Raw genomic sequence first — 23,480 nt, 5'->3', positions numbered from 1 at the left:
TTCAACAGTCTGATATAGTAGGTTCGCAGTCGTCGGGTGGCTGGAGTCAAGATGTCAACCTGATCTAACATGCAATCTATGTGCATCGTTTATCCTGGCACTCCTGCCCTACTTACTTTTAGTTGGTTGATTTAAAAAGTTGGTTGATTTAAGACAGTGGTTCACAACATGGTGTTGCGAATCCCCCCCCCCCCCGGTGATTGATGTTGGGCAGCCAAATGGACCCGTACAGATCTATTTGGTTCCATTTGCACACTCGAGTTAACTTAACACTGAGGATTTACAGTGCAGATTGGGGTCCCAGAAATAGAAATCGTCATCAAACAGGGCAAAGGGGTCCATGGCCAAAATAAATGCACATCAAACGGGGGCTTTCCTTGAAATGATAAAGGTTCAGAATCACCGATCCAAGAAGTCAAGTCATCTAGCATTAGCTAGATGCCTGAAATGTTAAATGAAATGTGACATACAGGTTTGCTAGCCTGGCATGGCCAGACTAATATCACTGCGTAGATATTAGTCTGGAATCTCTGTGTGGAACCTGCATTTCCGAGGGGAAAATTCAAAAAATGCATCTGGTGATAAACCCGCCCCACATTTGCATACTGGGCTCTGATTGGTCCCTCACAACTTCGGAGGGAGAGAAATTAAATCTCCATTGAGAGGGGCCAGACCTAATCTGCCGAGGGCAATTTATTTTTGTAATGGCAGATTCGTCTGGAACCAGGCTACAGGTTTGCTGCTTCCCTTCGCATCTCACAACCTTTTGGCAGCGGAGACCTCATCCCGTCCCAAACTAAATTAATCAGAAATAAGGCTGAGTATGGTGATTCAGACGCGGGTGACGTGCAAAAAAAAAGATTGTTTCTAAACAAACCAGAGAGTGACAACAAGCTGTGCTGTGAAAGCACTCGTGGCGGAGTGGAAATCATTTGTCCCCAGCCTGTCTTAGCTTGGCCCTGATGGCTTGATAATCCTCTGAAAAACAATGGGAGGCAAATTTTTCACACAAAGCCACAGCAGCAGTTTAAAAAAAAAGAAAATGCTGGAGGTAGTTTACTGTATGTGGTGTGTAAGGAGACCCAGCTGTACTCGGATACAAGTCGCTACAATCACTGGCAGGGCCACGCGGGGTTTTCCATCCACGTGTTCTGGACAGGGAAGAAGATTAGACGTCTTTAGCTGCATCCCTGACTCCACGCCAAGCCCTCGCAGAGACACTCAGAGACACCCATGAGCTATGGACTATCTTTTCCACCCTTGGGCTTTGGCTGAGAGCGGATAAAAGCTGAGCAAACATAACAAGCACCATTTTCCTCTGGCGACACACGAACATAGTTTCTGATCACTGACATAAAACTAAAGACTAGGGGTTTAAAAGCCCAGCTACTGGCAGCACCTAGCCACTTGTGCTGCTCCTTACCAGGGTTGCCAGATTCTGTGCGAGAAACAAGCAACCAGGGTCTAGGCAAACCAGCCCAAAAGAAGCGACTATGGGCTGCATGAGCACTTTAACATGTACGTCAGCTATTTGAAAATAGCAGATCTACAAGCTCACAACGCGTCGCATCGCGTTGTGTTTTTCAAAAAAAATCTTGCGGGGAAATTATAATGAGCAGATCTGGCAACCCTGCTCCTTACACTCAACTGGACCAGTGGACCAGAGTGGTTGAACTGACCGACAATGTCGTCCGTTCACTAGCGGGGCTAAAAGCGAGGCAGAGGAGTGTGCTGTGTGTATTGTGTTGTATTCACACAGGGTTCGTTCTGCAGGGAGAATCATGGATGCACTCTCAGCAAGTTTTATGGTAATCCTCCCTCTACATTTTTAGATATCCTGTGTGTGCACGTGGAAAATTAGGCCTATTTGTGGCGCTAGTCGAGAAGAAAGGCCTTGGGGTCCCCAAGATCAGTATGTCCTCTAAAGAGCATGAAGGGGCACAAAAAATCCATGGCAATCCTGCCTGTAGCTTTCGTCTGGGAGGAAAGTGATGGACAAACAGGTCTATCCATCAAAATATAGACTTGAATGGAGGCCTTTTCCCTGAGCTGGACCTTTATACGGTGGAGCTAATTAAAAATGGTCTGCAGAAAGTGCATGGTGTGGCAGAAACTGGCATACTACACTTATTAGTAGTGCTGCACGATTCTTGCTCAAATGTGAATCACGATTTTCCTCCATAAGAATTGAGATCACGATTCTCACACGATTCTCTTGTAAATATAAAAATAGTAAGCAAAAATAAATAAATAAATAAATAAAACCTTTTATTTTTATTTTTATAATATTGAAAGAAAAATCGCCATAATTTAAAATCGAGATTGCGTAGGTGTCTGAATCGAGATCACGATCTTTTTTCGATTAATTGTGCAGCACTACTTATTAGTCAATCACGTATTAGAAAAGGTGCCAATATGTTAAATAGCTGGCGAGCAAATCAATAACCGAGATATAGAACAGTGTCAAAAGCTTGGAAGTTGCGACACCAAAAAGCGAATCATGCCAACGAGTAAAAGCACTTTGGTTGAAGAAGAGTACAGGCCTGCTCTGCTAAGTTACAGTACACATGCATTAGCATGACTAATGCAAAAGCAAAGTTCAACTAAACCTGATTCAATGCAACAGACACTTTGGCGGACAACTTGAAAAGCACAAGCCCTCATCATCTCTATTATGGGAACCAAGTATTCAGTCAACTGTGAACTTGGGAGTGTGGTTCATCACCAACCATTTGTTGGATGGGGGGGGGGGCAGAGACCAGGCAGCAAGACTAGCAACCATGAGAGTGCCTCCAGGGCCTTCTACCCTTGTGTAGCGCCATTGGTCTAGGCTGCTAAAGAGGACATGCAATAAGGAAGTAAATGGGGCGTGTGGCTTTTACTGTAAATCAAGTGACGTGCAAAGGGGTCTGGGGGTTGCTTTTGTGTTTCACATGTAGCAAATTAAATAGAATAAATCACACAACACTTGGTTGGGTCTTCCCCACATAATAGGCTGCTGACCTACTAAGGCAAGGTGAAAGCTATGATCATTTTATTGACGTGATGATCCACTAAAATAGGGGGGAGACTCGAGGGATTTTAAGCCTAGAGACGAGTGAGGCAATAAATTGTACAAAAAAGGGAGGAGGAACTCATTGTTGTTAATAGACCAGACAAAGAAACATAACATTTATGCCCTCCTTTGCTTTGAAATCTTTGCAAAGGTAAACGTCTTTTTACATAACATTTAATATGCCCGTTGAACACCGCTATAGTTAAACAAAGCTTTATTCAGCACCATCTGTTCTCATCTGGATCTGCCTGCTAACTCTGCTGGTCTCAAGTCTCAGAGACAACTCTAAACCATGTACACCATAGTGCAAGCCAAGAGCCAAGACCAATGCTTTGATTTAGGGATGCAACTATCAATTCGGGTTTTTTTGCAATCACTTTTTCGATTAATAAAATAATCGACTAGCATGTTTTTTATATTCGATTTATATTAACCCATTAAGACCTGAAGCCGATTCTACAAATGTCTTCTAAATTCCAACAGTATTCTGAAAAACGTATGTTTATCAGTGGTGCTCAAACTTTTTCATGTGTAGGACCCCAAAAATTATATGTATTTGGCCGCTGACCCCATCTCAAAAACCCCATCTCAACAAACTTGAGACTAGTAGCTTGTATATCTGCTATTTTTGAATAGCCAAAGTGTAAAATAATACTTTTTTAGCTCAAATAAAAAAATGACACAGATGCGTTCCAGGTCTCAATGGGTTAAATCACATATCAACGAAACGATTTGCCACTTAAGCTCTATTTTATACCTCGTCGCACAATGGTGTCATGCAAAAATAGTGAAAATAGCAGATCTACAAGGTCACAACCCATGGTGATGCGAGGTGGGTTATAGATCAGCCGTTATCAGTTTTTGTGAATTTCGGGTCCTCTGCGGTACGCACGGCGGGTTCGAAGTAAATCGCTCCGGTGGTCCTCGAGATACACTGGTGGTGACACACTCAGACGCACATACGTACACAGAGATCTCATGCATTTGTAGCAGGATTATCAATTATTGATTCTTTATTGTCGATAATATCAATAATAGTTTGATTAACTCTTGCACCCGTACTTCGAGTGAACGGCAAGAGAATCAGGCCCCAGGCGTAGTTCGATACCTGGTTCAAGACCTGATCATTGGTTTTGTTTTCAAATGAAAAGTCTCCTCTTTAGAATACCAGTACGACCATACTAGTTTTAAGTGCTTATACCTGTGTGTGTGTGTGTGTGTGTGTGTGTGTGTGTGTGTGTGTGTGTGTGTGTGTGTGTGTGTGTGTGTGTGTGTGTGTGTGTGTGTGCGTGTGAGGATGAATTGACGTTCTCAACATGCACATGCACGCACACATAATGGGTTAACTAAGTCAACTCTGTTGTGTGAAGTGTGTCCATATATTTATAAGAGTGACTGTCTGGTGATGATAGTCCTCGCTGACTGTCCTCGTCTTGTACCTGTGTGGGCCTGTCTTATATCTGCTCATGTGTCTGTACATGTCACTGTGTCGTCCCTGAGGATCCTGACACTCGGGTCCACAAGCCACACCTCGACTCTGCAGCTCTGCTCCTGAGACATGAACCAACACCAAGCCTACGATTGTGTGTGTGTGTGTGCGTTTGGTTGAGTCTAGTCGTAGCTTTTTGCAGCTTTCCCTAGTTACGTGTGTGTGTGGGTGTGTGTGTGTTAGGGCTGGTAAATTAATATTCGAAATATGTATATTCGAATATGGAAATTAATTTAAAAGAATGTCATGTTTATTTGACAGGAACTACAAAGAACAATGTATTATTGGATATTGGAACTTGATACATTGTTTTTTGTATTGTCCCTGTCAAATAAACAAAAAAAGAAACTTTCTTTAAAACAATTAAAAATAATAATAATAATAATAATAATAATAATAATAATAATCGAAAATATTCGAATATCATTTCTGAGGAAAGTTACGTTTGTGTGTGTGTGTGTGTGTGTGTGTGTGTGTGTGTGTGTGTGTGTGTGTGTGTGTGTGTGTGTTATGTGAGTTTGATTGCATCTGTAGCTTTTTGCAGCCTCACTACTAGTGCGTAGACCAAATGTGTGTCTGTGTTAATTTGTGTTAATTTAACTGAGTGTAAAAATGTACCCATTTTGCTGTGTGTGTTTGCGTTAAAATGTGTAGATAATATATTTGTATCTAAATACTTAGTGTGTCTGTTTGACTGCTGGTCCTTGTGTGTGTGTGTGTGTGTGTGTGTGTGTGTGTGTGTGTGTGTGTGTGTGTGTGTGTGTGTGTGTGCGCATTAATTATGTGCCCGTATCTCCTCCTGCTGGCCACACACACACACACACACACGCACGCACGCACGCACGCACACGCACGCACACACGCACGCACGCACGCACACACTCATACATACATTCAGTATCCCACTGGAGCAGTTGAGCTATTGTCTTGGCAGTGCCTATAGTCTTCCTCTGCTGTTATAATAGGACATATCCCAGCCGCCACAAATACCTCTTCTCATTTCTGCCTTTTTCCATCCCCACGGCGGTAATCTGATCCACACACACTGCCAATGGAAGTTCTGTCTGCGCTCACTTGAGCTGTCACATGATTTGCTGGTGCCTTTTGTACTCTGCGGTGTGTCTTTGTCTGTCTCTCTGTACAATATATATCGTGTCTGTCGGGTGGAAACCTCATATGTCCAAAACTGTTACATTTCGGGATTCAAATTCAAAAATATCAAAAGTAGCAGATATACAAGCTCGAAACGCGTCGCTTCGCGCCGCTTTTCGAGCTTGTATATCTGCTACTTTTGTGTGACACTGTAGTAATTTAATAATAATAGTAATAAACTTTATTTGTAAAGCACCTTTCAAGACATAAGATGCAGCCCAAAGTGCTTTACATAAAAAAAGAAAAATAACACAATATAAATGTACAAAAGGCCCTCAATTGCATTGACAATCGAGGTCAATGTGACATGTGCGCTGATTAGCACAGGTGCTCCTCAATTGCATTGACAATCGAGGTCAATGTGACATGTGCGCTGATTAGCACAGGTGCGAGAAGCACCTGTGCTAATCAGCGCACATGTCACATTGACCTCGATTGTCAATGCAATTGAGGGCCTTTTGTACAATAAAACTAGATTAAAAACAATAAGATCAAAAACATTATCAAGAACAAATTAGATGGAGGCAAGATCAAAATTAAAACGATACAAGAAAATGGCAAGAACATAACATCACTGCATCACTTTAGAAGGATTACAGACTCTAGGCTTATTAAAAAAATGTATTGGGCCTATATCTACATTTACAGGGAACGGGACTACCTGTCACCTATATAGGTACACATTTCAATAAGGAACCACACAGACTCTACCTATTGAAAGATGTAATATACTAAGTCTATATTTACAGGGAGCCACTAAAAGCAAGAGTAAATCAGTGGGTCTTGAGCTTGCTTTTAAAGCTATCTATCGTCGTTGCCTGTCTTATATGTAATGGGAGCCTGTTCCAGACCGTTAGGCCATAAAAGCAGAACGATTTTAAGGGCCAAGTATTATGATCAAGTAGTGCGTTAATTTACGAAAGAAAAATTGCTGCATGTCTCTCCCCATCTCTCTCTCTCTCCCTGTGTCCTGTCCATATCCACTGTACACTATCAATTAAAGGCAGACAAGTTCAAATAAGAGGTTCTTGCCCGACAACAACGATATGCGTCCTTGCACGTGGTGTTGCACGCTAACGAGAGGCCGCTCTAACAAGTTCACGGCACACTGCGAGCCTGTAGATCGGCTATTTTGCGTGCACGACGTGCACCTAAGTATAAACCATCCACGTGGACTCCCATCTGTCCGTGTGGGACACCAGAATAATCCCATGCGCCTCCGTCAGCCCATTGACCAATTGTTGCTACTACTACATTACCCCCCCCCCACCCCGTCCCTCCAAAATCCTCTCCTACAACAGTATATCCTAAATCCTTGCATTGCATAACACTGGCCCTCCATAAGTGGATCAGAGGCAGTGCGTGTGTCAAAGTCGCTTTTTATTCCGAGAATTGTGACATTTGGAAGTACCGAGAGGTCAGTGATCGAGGGTTGCCAGATCTGCTTATTATAATTTCCCCGCAATATTTTATTTGAAAATAGCCGACCTACAAGCTCACAACGCGTCGCATCGCGACGCGTTGTGAGCTTGTAGATCTGCTATTTTCAAATAGCTGATGTATATGTTAAAGTGCTCGTGTGGCCCATAGTCGCTTCTTTTGGGCTGGTTTTCCTAGACCTGGGTTGCTTGTTTCTCTCACAGAATCTGGCAACACTGTCAGTGCTGTGCGCTGACCTCCAGCTGCCTTCAGAGGGGGGGAGTGAAAGGAGTGTGAGGTGACTGGCGGTATAAAACGCCCTTGTGTTCATCCGAGGTGTGTTTAGTCGGGTCTTCACACATCACAGGATGTGATGCTGCTTGTGGTTTCCCTTTTATATTAAAGGAGAAATTTACACCTTTTCAAACCTTAGCTTTAATCATCTTGCAAGTAAATCCAATGACATCACTGGTATGCAGGTTTCTGAACTAGCCACAGCCCTCCTCTGAGAGACACGGAGTGAGCAGGTGCCATATTATAATGAGCATTTGAGAGGACCAATTATATGAAGACAGGTTGAAAATGGGAGAAGTGGTCCTTTAAACCAGCATAAAAATCCCATATAGGAGTTTCAAAATACGTGTGTGTGTGTGTGTGTGTGTGTGTGTGTGCGCCCCATCATTTGTTGCATCACGTATTGAGAGTGTGTGCACAGCATGCTTGAGTGGGTACACTCACATCTGTGGGAGACAGGTTTGTGCGTGCGATAGGAAGGGAGTGAAGGTGTGTCAAACACTGATGTGTGTGTGTGTGTGCGTGAGAGAGAGAGAGTAAAGTAAGGAAAACCTTTTTCTTTTCTTTTTCTGAGTTGACAATACTTTTCCCACCTTTTTCTCCCAATTCCTCCTTATGCCAATTCCTGAATTCCCCATGCACTTTTGTGTAGTTTCTTAAACATTCAATACATTTTTGTCTGTTTATTTTTTAACATTGAAGTGAATGGAGCAGCAACTTTTTGGAAAATGTTATCTCCTGGTTCTTTGTGACGAATGGAAAAACGAAAAAAAAAACAAAAATAAAGAATAATTTTAGAATGTTTTTTTTTCGTAAAATTTTTTTTTTTTGCCAAAAACGTTTATAAACATTTTAGGCAGGCAATAACTAAATTCTCAAAAACGTTTATAAACGTTTTTGCCAGTTAACTAGTTTTGTCACTGCTGACCCCTTCTGGTTCACCTGCCAGTGAGTACCTTCACCAGGAGGACGTCGTATCATGATGTGTGGAGAAACACCCTTCTCCTCACAGTTCAACACCCCCTGCTGACAGGTGCTGCCCCCCCAGGTGGTGTTGGTGCAGCGACAAATATCCCCCCCCCCCCCCATCTGGCTTCCGTCCCACAAACATGGCCACGTGTGGTCGCATGGACACCCGGCCTATAGTCTCCGGTGGTGGACAGGAATTTGACCACTGCGCCACCCCGAGCGGCGAAGTAAGGTTGACCTGAGTAACGGCTGGGAAAAACCCCGTTGAAACCCTGTCTGGACGGCAAGAGTTAACTTCTCTTAAACTGACAGACAGATTGGCTCTTGGCATATGCGCACGCGCGCACACACACACACACACACACACACACACACACACACACACACACACACACACACACACACACACACACACACACACACACACACACACACACACACACACACACACACACACACTAGTACACTGGCTGAAAACCAAGGTCACTGTCCAACGTGGTTTGTGGGGGCTCTATATTTAAAGCTGCACTGCTCACTGTTGACATTAGCCAGGTCAAGGTAATCAGACCAAGCAGTAAACCATGTCTCTGATTCAGACAGGGCAGTTGGGTAAGAGGGTAAGAAATGATAATGGTTGATTGATTTTATTAACAACACAATAGAATTTACTGGTACATGAACATACAGTATGTACATATTCTGTCAAAAGGATACAACACAAAACAGTCTTGAATGTGTATATATAGCCATCACTATTAGCTAATAATAATAACTGATATATAACATTTTGATCCTTAACCCATTGAGACCTGAAGCCGATTCTACATGTCTCCTAAATCTCAACAGTATTCTGAAAAACGTATGTTTCTATATCAGTGGTGCTCAATCTTTTTCATGTCAAGGACCTCCAAAATGATATGTATATGGCCGCGGACCCCCAAGCAAAGATTTGAGTTAAAGATGTTTGCTTTAAAAATATATATATTCAAAGATTTGCACACATTTTCACGATTTTTCAAAAATAGCAGATCTACAAGCTCATAGCGCGGCACTCGGTGCCGCGCTATGAGCTTGTAGATCTGCTATTTTTGAATAGCCCAATGTGTAAAATAATGCTTTTTAGCTCAAATCTAAAAATGACACAGTTCCAGGTCTTAATGGGTTAAATGGAAATTGCTCCCTTTTGTTTGTTATGGTATTGATCTTATTATGATAACATTATGGCACTGTGGTTGTGAATCGGTGTATTGGTGATATTTCAACAAGGAAGGGGATTTTGGCCCACAAGGGGTTGAATCTGTTATGAACAGGATTCTCAGAATCTCTCTCTTTCTGAAGATTAAACTTTTGGCATTTTTATTAGTATTTTGGAGCAGAGGATATTTTGTTTGTATATTTAATCATTTATTTCACACAGGAGTGTGTAAAGAGACAGAAAACCAAGGGCAGAGAGAGGAAAGATATGCAAGACAGACGGATTTGATGTTAGATCCTCCTCGCTCAGTAGGAGCATAGGTTGTAGGTCTTTGCACTGTCTAGGCCATTGGTTCTCAAAGTGGGGTCCGGGGACCCCCAGGGGTCCCTGAGGGAGTTCCAGGGGGTCCCCAGCTAAATGATAGATTAGGCACCAAATGGACCCTTATGGGTCTGTAACTCTGAGAGTGCACAAATGGAACCAAATGGACCCTAACGGGTCCATTTGGTTCCATTTGTACACTCTCAGAGTTAAATTGACATAGTTTTACAATATAAATTGCGGTCCAAGTGATAGAAATACCATGAAATGGGGGTCCGTAACCTAATGCATGTCAAACTGGGGGTCCTTGAAATTAAAATGGTTGAGAATCACTGCTAGAGCCGTAAAAAATCTTCTCTTATTGGGGTCCCTGGCATATCTTTTGAAATGGGGGTCCGCGGGCTAATAAGTGTCAATTTGGGGGTCCTTGACATGAAAAAGTTTGAGAACCACTGGTCTAGGCAACCAGTAGGATACTCCCTCTTTATACTGATGGTCAACCCTGATGCCCAACATTCTTTGAACTTTGAATTATTACGTTGGACAGTAATAGTTGTAAACATTGCACCTCTTATACACAGATTACACCAAAACACAAGGAGCTCTTATACTTTCATAAGGCAGTTTGTGAGCATTAAACATACATAGACATAATCATGTCTGATATGAATTCTTATCTTGCTCACCGTTTCATGTTTAATTGAATCCCCTTGAACGTGTGATTTAGTTTTATTTCTGTGTGTACGCTGAAGCAGTGACGTCTGACGGCCATAGATTATATATAAGTTGTGCTCTTGTGTTTTTGTGCACATGATGATGCAAGTGCAATGTTTTCTCTGTGAGAATGTCCCCCAGGCTGCCTTCTATCCCAGAACTGGTTTCAGTTCAGCGCTGCTCTCCTTCTCATATACTGTAGATTTATTTCAGAGCCTTGTTTGATCTGCCAGCCTCCTCCCCTCCCTTACACACACACACACACATGCAGGCACACACACACACACACACACACACACACACACACACACACACACACACACACACACACACACACACACACACACACACACACACACACACACACACACACAGTCAATAATAATAGTGTTATCATCATCATTTCCATCAACACATCTGTCTATTGCACACACACACACACACACACACACACACACACACACACACACACACACACACACACACACACACACACACACACACACACACACACACACACACACACACACACACACACACACACACACACACACACACACACAGACACACACACACACAGTCAATAATAATAGTGTTATCATCATCATTTCCATCAACACATCTGTCTGTTACAGAATCTCATTTCATATTTTCCTTCTCTACATATAGCCCCTCTCTCTCTCTCTCTCTCTCTCTCTCTCTCTCTCTCCCATGTGTATTTTGTTCCTCTTCTGTGTTCTACCCTTTCCACTCTCTCACTCCGAGCTCTCCTCCTAATCTGTCTCGATACAGGGAAATAAAACCCCAATACTAAATGGATTAGATTGCCTTCTCCCCTCAACGATGTCGAGGGTAGTTAATCGCTCCAGCTGAGCTCCAGAGTTGGACATATTGCGCGCGCACTCACGTGCACGCTCACTCACTCACTCACTCACTCACTCGCACTTTCTCTCTCTCTCTCTCTCTCTCTCTGGCTGAGCTGTGAATTCCCAGCAGCCTCCAGGAAGCTGCAGGCTGATAATGATGTTGATGATGAGGATGATGCCACTAGTCTCCATGGCTTCGGTCACAGGAACGGAGCCTGCTAAGAAGAAGAGGGCATGTCTGGGATGTGTCACAGTTTGATGTTGGCATAACAAGAGCCACTGTGCGAACATCCATATAGAATAGCTGTAGCACTGTAGTCTTATCTGGTGTACAATTTATGGCTAGAGAGTCCAGAGAGGAACACTCAAAGTGACACAACCCCACGCATAAAGTGCTGCTGTGTTGCCTTGGTATTTACACAGCATGTTAACCCATTCTATCCGGGGAGGCATACTGTGTCATTTTAGATGTTTAGCTATAGCCATGATTTTATACTTTGGGGATATTCAAAAATAGCAGATCTACAAGCTCGTAGCACGGCACCGAGTGAGCTTGTAGTATTTTTTTAATTTTTTTATCGTGAAATCTTTGAATATAGGCCTATATGTTTTTTAAAGCAAACATATTTAACTCAAATCTTTGCTTTGGAACGATTCTATAAATGTCTTCTAAATCAAAGAAAAAAAAGTGTTGCTATATCAGTGGTTTTCAAACTTTTTTCATGTCAAAGACTCCCAAAATGATATGTATTTGTCCGTGGACCCCCCCATCTCATAATATTTTGTTCCAGGGACCCCCCCCCCCCCCCCCAGAAGCAAAGATTTGAGTTAAAAATGTATATACTGTATACGAAATCTTAAAATGACAGATGTTCCCGGATTTAAATGGTTAAATGCTCAATGGGCAGTGTCAAGAATAGCTTCTTTCCAAACTGCTACATGCATCTTAAACGGATCTACACGCTAAGGGCACTTGCTATGTTCATCGGATACTCTGATACATTTTAACACTTTTCATATGTTTTGCTGAGCATTGCAATGTTTAATTTCAGTGTGGTTGACCACAAATTGCTAAATAAACCTCCCTCCCTCCCTCTCTCTCATCATATTGTGCTGCTAGCCTTGCATCTCTCATACAGTTCATATTGTGGATGGAAAAACCTAGAAAGAAATGCAACATGGAATACATGAACATGCGTAAATGAGGCGGGCATGAGTTTGAGGTAGCCACGGACGCATTACATTGGTAAAGTAGTTTAATAGTAAAAAGTACCTTTGCACATAAGCACCGATGGATGTGGGTGCCGGAAACTGGGCCATGTGTCATGAAAATAGTCCTCAAATAGAAATAATTGAAGAATATGGGAACCTCGTTGTCATCCCGTTCGTAGTAGTTTCACTCCAAAATGAAATTCATCAGTATTTCACAGAAGGAAATCTATTTCAGATGGTGACTGATATCTAGTAACCCAACATCCTAAAGAGTTGGGGCGCCAATGTTTTCAAAATATCTGTCGTGTCATTTTTGGAATAAAACTTTCCAGACTTGCCCTATCTGACTTGGTAATCAGATACATTCACAGTAGGTCGCAACGAGAGGCTTCGGGGCTTCCATGAGTTTCCTCCTTAGAACATCGCAAGCCTAATCTCGGGTGATCTACACCCGCGGAGATTCTTTGAACAACTGTGTGAAGAACATAAAACAGGTCGGGTCGGGAGTGCCGAGGAAGTCTTTTGGTTTTCTTTTTGGCTGGACCAGTTTGTTTGATTAGTCTGTCTGTGTATGTCTTCCTCCGCTGACAGATAGGATATCCTCCAGCCACTTAGCCTCCAGAAAACTCTTGTCATGACAGTCAACCTGGTAGAACTTGCTATACTGTGCGGTGCTAAAGTGCCTCAAGTGAACTTACCAACCTTATGCAATCATTTATGTTAGCGTTTCAGACTTGGCTCAAACAGTATGGGTCACATTTTGTGCTATTGTTTTACCTTTTGTTTTACCAGATACCACATGGTGGAGTTGTGTATTATTAGGAGCACTCGGATCACATCAACTAACATAGCGTGCAAAGAAAAACTCTAAATTGACTTTAAGGCAGTTTTCTGCGATTTCCTCAACTCTCTGATCTGCATTGTGACCCGTACCGGTATGTGTGTGTATCACTTTCACATCTTTGTACTTTGAAGGTAGTTTTGTGTAGCCGGATTATCGTAGATCTCCACCTACCGATACGTCTGGCTGGGGAGATCTAAATCAATTGAATGGGTTTTGATGCCGGAGGTAAACCAGCGGTAACAAACCTAGCAAGTCTTTGCGTTGGTTTCTGGGATGCGATTACTTTCTTTACATTTCTGAGTGGTTTCTAGTTCCCACCCAGTTTTAGTCTTTTAGACCATTCATTGAACATAGATGTATAACCAGACATATCAGTACAGTAGGCTGATATGCAAAGCTATCTACTAGGGCTCATACTATAGAGCATTGGTTCTCAAAGTGGGGTCCGGGGACCCCTAGGGGTCCTTGAGGGAGTTCCAGGGGGTCCCCAGCTAATTGATAGATTAGGCACCAAATGGACCCTTATGGGTCTGTAACTCTGAGAGTGTACAAATGGAACCAAATGGACCCTAACGGGTCCATTTGGTTCCATTTGTACACTCTCAGAGTTAAATTGACATAGATTTTACAATATAAATTGCGGTCCAAGTGATAGAAATGCCATTAAATGGGGGTCTGTAGCCTAATGCATGTCAAACTGGGGGTCCTTGAAATTAAAATGGTTGAGAATCACTCACTGCTAGAGCCGTAAAAAAAATCTTCTCTTATGGAGGTCCCTGGCATATCTTTTGAAATGGGGGTCCGCGGGCTAATAAGTGTCAATTTTGGGGTCCTTGACATGAAAAAGTTTGAGAACCACTGCTATAGAGCACATATAGGTATTGGTTTTTAACACTATGTGAGTGGTTTATCGTTATGAGCTGCGATATAACGCAGACTCCCATGCGGTTGTAATTGTGTTTCTCAGATCAATGACATGCACTTGTATGTCAAAGTTGTGTGTAACACTATACTTGATCCCTATCCAACCTTATTGTTTGCCTTCACATTGAAGTGTCGGGATGGGCCAAGCTGCCCGCAGGTGTTGTTTTTGATTAATCGTATTTATTACCGTGAACGTTTTCTATGATATCATGCTGTTTCTGTGGCCTGTTTAGTCATTGTGTTGAGTGTGAATGGGGGAGAACTCGGTCCCAACGAGCTTCGTTCGACATAAAGATATTAAGCTGCCCGATAGATTACTGTCTAAACATTGTGTTATGAATGACGTGTGTTGGTAGCTTTTTGCGGTGGCAGTTCCCGTATCAATGTGATTCTCCTCTGTTCATTAACCTGACTGAGGAGCTTGTACACGGGGCTCAGGCATTGTGACGTGGAGTATCGATGACAAACGAGCCTGGGCGATTCGATCCGCTCCTCCTCTGCTGAAGTATAGGAGGAGAACGATCATGTTGCAACGAGCGTCCTCATTAAGGACCTGGAGCTACGCACACATACATATACACGCACGCACGCACGCACACACACACACACACACACACACACACACACACACACACACACACACACACACACACACACACACACACACACACACACACACACACACACACACACACACACACACACACACACACACACACACACACACACACTCTCTCTCTACACGTGGACAGGCACATGTACCATCTCTCTCTTAGACACACACACACACACACACACACACACACACACACACACACACACACACACACTCCCTTACATGCAAACCTACACAAGCGTATCATTGCTCTCAGTCCTTTGTATATGCACGCACACACACACACACACTCCTTCAATAGCATCCAATCCAATACTGCTGTAGTTGCCACAGGAGTCTGCAGCAGCATGTAGTCGTGTACGTGTGTCTGTGTGTGTGTGTGTGTGTGTGTGTGTGTGTTTTTGAAGGTGTTGATACGATGTGGAAACACCATTATGCACTGAAGAAGAGACTCAGGGTGGAGTCACTCAGAGTCAGTCAGGTATGCTACAACACAACACTGTATGCTATGTAGTAATGCTATAGTTGGGTGTGCATTTGTTTTTATACTGTCGCTTGGTTTGAGAAAATGTGTGCACGCATGTTTTATTTTTCTAAAACTTGGGCAGTTTTGTAGATAAGGGTCCCAAAGGAAAACGGTTATTGTCTTTTAGTTATTTATTAGGTGCAACAACAACAAACATTGACAAAAACCCACTAACGCTGTCCTGGATGTTTAACCCAGCCTTCTTCAACTCTTTGGACACCAAAAGCTTTTTACACCCACACAGAAAATACAGCACCAACACGTAATTATTTCAATAACACCTCACATGATGTTTAAATGCTAAATTCCTCTAATGGTGTTCTCGGGTTAAACCAAACGTTATAACGAGGCTGCGATTGGCAATGGATGGCCATTATGTTCAGGCAAGACATGTTTCTGCTACCTCTCTAAAATTCTGGGTCATTGAGAAAATCCCCCCCCCCCCCCCCCCCCCCCCCCCACAGAGGAGGTGATACTATCCTAACCATGTGTATGGTACAAGTGTGGTCGTATTTCTTCTGTACGCTGACAATGATTCCTCTACTTTTCCAACGGTGTGTACTCGAACCCCTTGAGCATAACTTAAGCAACTGAGCATAACTTAAGCAACTGAGCATAACTTAAGCAACTGAGCATAACCTAAGCAACTGCTGAGCAACATCTGACATGTACACTGTGGCCACCGTGACACCACCTGTCCAACCCTATTAGATCGTGAGCCCCTTAGACCCAATGAATGTGTATGAGTGAGAGAGAGGGAGGCAGACAGTAGATACAATGATGTACAAATCGGTAATCGTGTGCTGCGCTACTCGTTCATGGCTATATTATAGGCAGAAATGTAACTGCATGCATCGCTATTATTATTATTAGGGAATACCTCCTGGCAGAGATTTGTGCTCTACTGATCGCCCCTTTCTAAATGTATCTCCATCGTGTCCTCTGTCGCCTCGTTACGACAATTTCTAACAAAATGTGTTCTGCCTCGTACTTATGGTAAAAATATGGTATGACTAGATTATAGACATGCATGTACACTTACGTCCTCCATGCATTTTTGGTAATGCACTCCCTTACAACAGTACACATGATACAAGGACAACAGTACACATGATACAAGGACAACAGTACACATTCATACACATGGTACAAAGACAAGTGTGTGTGTGTGTGTGTGTGTGTGTGCGCTTAAAGCAGCTCCTGTTGTCTGCTTAAAGCAGGCCAGTTGTGGTGGATGACAGCCCTCATAGTGTTGTTCGATATCTTGCCAGGGACCTCTTGACTCTTGTCTCTTTGTGTTGGTGCTTTGTCTCTTTCATGTCTCTCTGTTTGTCAGTCTGTCTGCCTTCCTCTTGAGTTTACGTCCTTTCTCCTTCTCCCCCATGACTTATGTTTATTTGTCTGTTTGCCAGACTCTCTCAATCGCGTCCCTCTCTCTCTCTCTTGCCACTCTATTTATCTCATGTCACAACATGTCCTATTATAGTCATAACTGTCTTTAGAAACAGCAAAGCCCACACTGAATTGACACGTTCAATAATAATATCAGACTTTGTAAAAGAGCTTAATCCCTTACAGTAGCTTGTGTAACTATGGGAAGGTTTGCCGATGGGCAAAAACTTAAACCCTGGCTAGTGCTAGTTCTCCCGCTTGTTTGTTTGGACTTCCTGGCTTTTCATTTTAGCTTAAATGCTCTTATTTTGCTGCCATTCAACTGTGGAGGTTTCACCCCCATGAATACTCGTCGCTGGTCCTTTTTGTGTTTTATCCGACTATCATTCTGGCTGACGCGGAACGGTGCCAAAGTCTGATCCAGGCATCTGGGTGTGAAGTTCTCGATATGACGGGCCGAGTCGCGTTTATTGGCCAAGCATGTTTGTACATAAGAAGGGGATTTGACTCAGGGATTTGACTTAATTCTTAAGTCTTATTAAGTCAATAAGGCTGTTATACAATAAAGAGCTTCTGGATGGTTCTCTTGTTCTCCTCCCCCTTTGGTTGGGGACCAGGAGAAAGGCACATCAGGGGAAAACTCTTGGCAGGCAGACACAACCAGCAGTAATCTGAGACGCTTCTCTGACGTGTGGCTCCAATTTGCTTACCCCTGATTCCTCCCCAGGACTGACCCAAAACACAAACTCGTCTCGGCACTAATTTGATGCCTTTCCTGTTTTCCGTTGGCTCACTGTTGGGTCTTTTTTTTAATTTTTGTGTAAATAATTGACTGCTTTATAAAGTAGAGATGGGGTTTGAAAGTCTTAACGGGGAACTTTAGTCCTTAGGTTATTGGAAAGACTTGATAGTTTTGGAAATGTGTGGAGTTTACTTTAGCCAATGACACTCGAGTCGTGTCAGGAGGTTTGTGGGTTGACTTGGTCAGAACAAATGTTTTTTCTTTCTTTTAGCAGGGAAACAGGCTACAGACTCTTCGTTTTATTTGTGCGAATTAATGTCTTATAGACAGTGTTGCCAGATTCTGTGAGAGAAACAAGCAACCAGGTCTAGGAAACCCAGCCCAAAATAAGCGACTATGGGCCACGTGAGCTCTTGAACATATACATCAGCTATTTGAAAATAGCAGATCTACAAGCTCACAACGCGTCGCGATGCGACGCGTTGTGAGCTTGTAGATCGGCTATTTTCAAATAAAATCTTGCGGGGAAATTATAATAAGCAGATCTGGCAACCCCTGCTTATAGACCTGGGCCAAATGGTTGTTGCAAATCATTGTTGGTATAGCGCACGTTTAAACCTGCATTGAATACCGGATGGTTGGGGTTTGCCACAAAGACGATGAATACCGGGAGGTTTAGACTTGTTGAAAAGCCAATTGATTAATACTCTTATGTGGTTGACAACCTTTCTGACACTATCTAAACTACCCTCATACTGGTTAACCCCGCCCACCTGGAATTCCAATTTAGTAAAACAGACACGAGGAATTACCTGCCATAATAAAGCAATAATAATAAAGCCCCAGGGTAATGCACTTTGTCTCCGAGTGAAAATGAGTCTTGTGTTCAGCTCAGCGCCCATACCTTCACAGCATGCTTAATGAAATTAAAATGTGTAATTTGCCCTGATAAAAAAAAACAGCCTTCGTTTGTTGAACATTAGACTGATTAGATTCCTGTTGGCTTGTTTGCTTAGATGTGTCTGCTGTTAGCGAGCGGATGTGTGCCAATGGCAACCTGAATATTTCAGCAACAGTCTTTTCAAAACCACTGTGGTTTAGGGCTGTCAACTTTCCCCAGAAATGATATTTGAATATTGGTATTAAAAATGTGCAGATATTCGAATATATTCAAATATTATTATTATGAAAACATATATTCATTTCTTTTCATTTTTTATTTCCCCACATTTTTTTTTGGACAGAAACAGTACAAAAAAACAATGTATCGAGTGCTCGGATCCAATAAAACATATATTTTTTTGTTCTTATAACTTCATACATTGTTTTATGTATTGTCCCTGTCAAATAAACATATTAAAAACGTTTTTTTTAATTATTTCTTTTATTTGAATATTAATTTTCATATTCGAATATACATATTTTCCCAATATTCGAATATGGAATATTTGTTTGACAGCCCTACTGTGGTTTGGGTAACAGTGGGCAACATTGATAGTAGTTTTCACGGACAGATTTGTGCTTTTGAATCGGCGCTTGCAGCTGTTCATGAGCAGACGAATGGCCCTGTTGTGTGTCGGTGATAAGAGTCTGGGTCTGGTGTTTAGAGTAGGTGCATTTAGGGGGACACAAATCTATAGAATAGTCATACATCTATAGCATTGGTTCTCAAAGTGGGGTCCGGGGACCCCCAGGGGTCCTTGGGGGGTACCAGGGGGTCCCCAGCAAAATTAGTTAATAGTGCGTTACAGTCATTTTAACCACTTCAACTATATTTTATACTTTGGCTCTTCAAAAATAGCAGATCTACAAGCTCATAGCGCGGCACCGAGTGCCGCGCTATGAGCTTGTAGATCTGCTATTTTTGAAAAATCCCTGACAAAAACTTTTTTTTTTCTCAGGGGGTCCGCAGCCCAAAAAAACCATCATTTTGGTGGTCCTTGACATGAACAGGTTTGAGAACCACTGCTCTATAGAATATTAATATGACACGGAGGTGGTCCCATAGGGTTAAAACAAACCATGCTGCGAATAGAATCTGGGGCAACATTAGCACCGTTCCCCAGTGGGGGAAATATTGGCCCCCCAGTAGTTAACCCTGGCCATCACTGTGTGTGTGTGTGTGTGTGTGTGTTAAGTGTTTTAGCGGGCTGCCTGCGTGTGTGGTTTCACTGTGTGCCGGGGACAACTAGCTTTAAGAAGTAGCTTAGGTTATGTTAGTCGGTTTCAAACGTGCAGCAGTATCACAGCAGTGATGAATATTCCATGTGTTTCGATTAGACTTGTCTATAATAGGTCAAACAGGCAAGTTAATATGAGGCCGCCTGGGCAGGTCACACAGACGTCACACGCACGCACACACGCACGCACACACACACACACACACACACACACACACACACACACACACACACACACACACACACACACACACACACACACACACACACACACACACACACACACACACACACACACACACACACACACACACACACCCACAGTGTTCACTGTGAGGAACCCTGCCAAGCTCCGTTTTAGCTTCTCACACAGCTACCATACTGCTGACATAGGCCTCTGTCACACACACACACACACACACACACACACACACACACACACACACACACACACACACACACACACACACACACACACACACACACACACACACACACACACACACACACAGAGTTACCTTTGTCGCTTTGTGTTTCTCACACAGAGTGGGTGAAGTCCCCCACCTCTCTCTCTCTCTCTCTGGGCATGAAAACGACTTCTCTTTCTCACACTCCTCTCTCTCTCTCTATCTCTCTCTCTCCCTGCATTTCCGCCACGCTGCCATTGATTCACACTCTTTATCTTATTGATCTAGCTTCACTTAGTTAACACAGCGTGTGTGAAGGTCAGGACAGCGTTGTCGGGGCCTCTCAGACAATGTGATTTAACTCCTCTCTCCCACCACCGGCTGTAAGACGATTAGTGGCGCGGCCGCGACTGGAAGCTGATTGAATTGGATTCATTGATAGAGAGGCACGGCACACTTTTTGATCACGTCTGCCCGTGCCTCTCCTGGTGGTTATAGGCCTACTGGGGGTATTACAGTTTCAATACCTGGTAGCTTCATACCCCTTTATACCAGTGGTTCTCAACCTTGTTCAGGCCGCGACAACATAATCATATTTGAACTGGGGACCCCCCAAAATAATCATATTAGAACTAGGGACCCCCCCCACCCAGAAAAGCACTTGGACTTGTAGGAGTTGAAGCATTACATTTCGTCTGAAATGGTTCCACAGATATATATTCAGATCTACGAGCTTGTAGATCTGCTATTTTCACAATGTTTGCCTCTTTCTGGTCTTTCATTTATTTTCTTTACTTTTAATTACTTTCATTTTTTTATTATTACACTTTTTCCCCCCTTTTTTTCACTGTCATCTGGGGACCCCCCTCAAAATCATGTGGCGACCCCCCCTGGGGGTCCCGACCCACAGGTTGAGAACCACTGCTTTATACCACCAAGACACTCCCTGGGCCCTTTCGGAGCCGGTGCCTAATGTAAACTTAAACGCTGGAGACGACAATGTTAACAGCATTAGCGACAGTTTATGATTTATTCCATTTTTGTCTTTATTTGTGTATATTTGCACATAACTGCAATTATGTTGACAAATTGACTGAAACACCCACAGCTGATTAGAGCAGCGAGCTCCGGTGTGCCTCGAGTCTTTGATGACTCGGCTTTCTGATAAAAAGAAGGTCGTAAATCAATCGGGTTGCCTGAGCAATACTGTGAATTAAGAAACTAGGTCACTAAATTGAACAAGAACATGAAAAGAGAATATTATCAACAGACACGTTAACTCTGCAGGTTCTGCTCGTGGCCGACGACCTCCGACCGCTTCTGAAATGCGCAGGTGTTCAGAAATATGAAATCAAAGGCTGACGTGTGAAAGAAGTTTGACGGGGAAATGATCAAGTCGTTTAGTTTTCCCTTTTCAGCAGACGAGAAGAGATCCAATCCTAGCTGAGCGAGAGACGCCGCGGTTTCATGTAGAATTTATGTATAGGTTTATCTGTTATGTTTTAATTCACTTTGTTTGTTTATTGTGTGCAGCTACATCTGTTTAGAATATTCCTATAAAAGGTTTGGGCTGGGAGTGTCAAAGCACAGCCTCTAGTTTAGTGAACCATTCGTTAGGATGAACTGCGCTGCGAGTGTGTTTGTGTGTGTGTGTGTGTGTGTGTGTGTGTGTGTGTGTGTGTGTTTGCGAAACTGCAAGCTCAGGAGTTCTCTCTCCCTCTTCCTCACCTCCTTGCCCACGCTTCATCTCTTTCTTCCTGCCTAACCCTTCCCTCTCCTTCCTCTTGTTGTTCACTCCAGCCTCAGGTTGCAGTGAACAGGATAAAAGAACAGATAATGTTAAAATGAGAGAAAAGAAAGGAAACTAAAAAAAAAAAAAACGAGGCTAAGGCCTGCTTATGTAAGGGCCTACATACTAATAATCCATTATGAGTTTGTGTTCTTGAGCATGTCTATTAACTTGACCAGAATGGAAGTGGGCGGCTAGCAGGGCCTTTTACAATGTTGATCTGGTTCTGCTGTCCATCTTAGCATTTATGGAGATGGGATGAGACTGCATTGATAGGGAGGGGGGGATTTGCTGATCAGTTTTAGATAGTGCCTTGTGACCAGTGTGTATCGTTTTTAGCAGTAAAGCCCTGTGGGCAAACAATGTCTGTTTTTGACTTGTACAAGTGACTTTAAAAGTCTGCTAATTCCTTTTTAAAAGTCTGCTGATTCCATTAAAAGTCTGCTGATTCCTTGAAAAGCCTGCTGATTAATGGCGTCTCTCTGGGCTCTGACGTTAGGCCTTGTAGGCAGGGCTATAGTTCACGCTATTTTTAGAGCGTAGTAAGTTGCGCCGTTTAGAAATAGCCCCCGTTTGATCTGATGCGAGGATTTTCCCCCACAATGGGGACGTTGTTTAGCAGGAAGGCAACTTGCTCCATTGATGCTCTCTCTCCATTTAGCCAACGAACGGTTCTCTCCAAGTCTATTTAGTTTTCCCCTTTTCCTCTCTGGGGTTGTTTCTTCTACTCCTTTTCATTTTTTGTATTTGACGAAGGCCTCGGTAGTTTGTCCGCTTCCAGGGGAGAGTGACAGGAAGGGGCAAGGGGACAGAGACGCTGGAAAAACAGATGGGATGGCACAGAGACGGGGCCTCGAGCACTGACGAGGACGGACGAGAATAAAGAATATAAGAGCACGCAGATCAGGGTCCAGGCTGCATGTTTCAGCCAGTTAACATTTGAAAAACATTTTATATGGTTTTCGATTAAATACAATTTCACTAGTGACATAAAAATGAATGGATAAGGAGACAGGTATTTATTCATTCAGTGTGTCATATTAATTTAACCAGGCAGTGATTAGAGTACTTCATTCATTGCGCTCTTACATGGTAATAATCCTTGCTTTGCATTGAAAATGCATCCAAGCTCGGAAGTGGTTGAGCTCAGGTGATCAGTAGGGGTGTGCCGATATATCGTCCCACGATATATCGCGATACGTTTTCGTGACGATAGGTATCGTTTTGGAAAAAAAATATTGTTTTGAAAAAAATAAACAAATATATATATATATATATATATATATATATATATATATATATATATATATATATTTGTTTTTACAATCATTATAATCAGGCATGCAAACAGCCCCGAGGTGAAAAGGGTGACAA

The 23,480-nt window shown here is 42.8% G+C and overlaps 1 protein-coding gene across 5 annotated transcripts in view; it reads left to right on the top strand.

The window, feature by feature from the left end:
- Nucleotides 1–23,480, top strand: part of LOC311046045 (partitioning defective 3 homolog) — a 361,319-nt gene that overhangs the window by 24,533 nt on the left and 313,306 nt on the right. Inside the window, exon 1 of one of the 5 annotated variants that reach the window (XM_084058143.1) lies at nt 15,448–15,551. The exons of the other annotated variants lie outside the window; for them this stretch is intronic. Within the exon in view, the coding sequence (XP_083914269.1) occupies nt 15,489–15,551 (63 nt within the window). The 5' untranslated portion in view covers nt 15,448–15,488. Of the gene's footprint in view, nt 1–15,447; nt 15,552–23,480 lie in introns of those variants that run through there. 5 annotated transcript variants of the gene reach the window in all.

This window comes from Gymnoscopelus microlampas (genome assembly GCF_963454915.1).
Source record: "Gymnoscopelus microlampas genome assembly, chromosome: 5".
Classification (NCBI taxonomy): domain Eukaryota; kingdom Metazoa; phylum Chordata; class Actinopteri; order Myctophiformes; family Myctophidae; genus Gymnoscopelus; species Gymnoscopelus microlampas.
The sequence above is the reverse complement of the archived record's forward strand: the minus strand, read 5'-3'. Positions and strand labels throughout refer to the sequence as shown.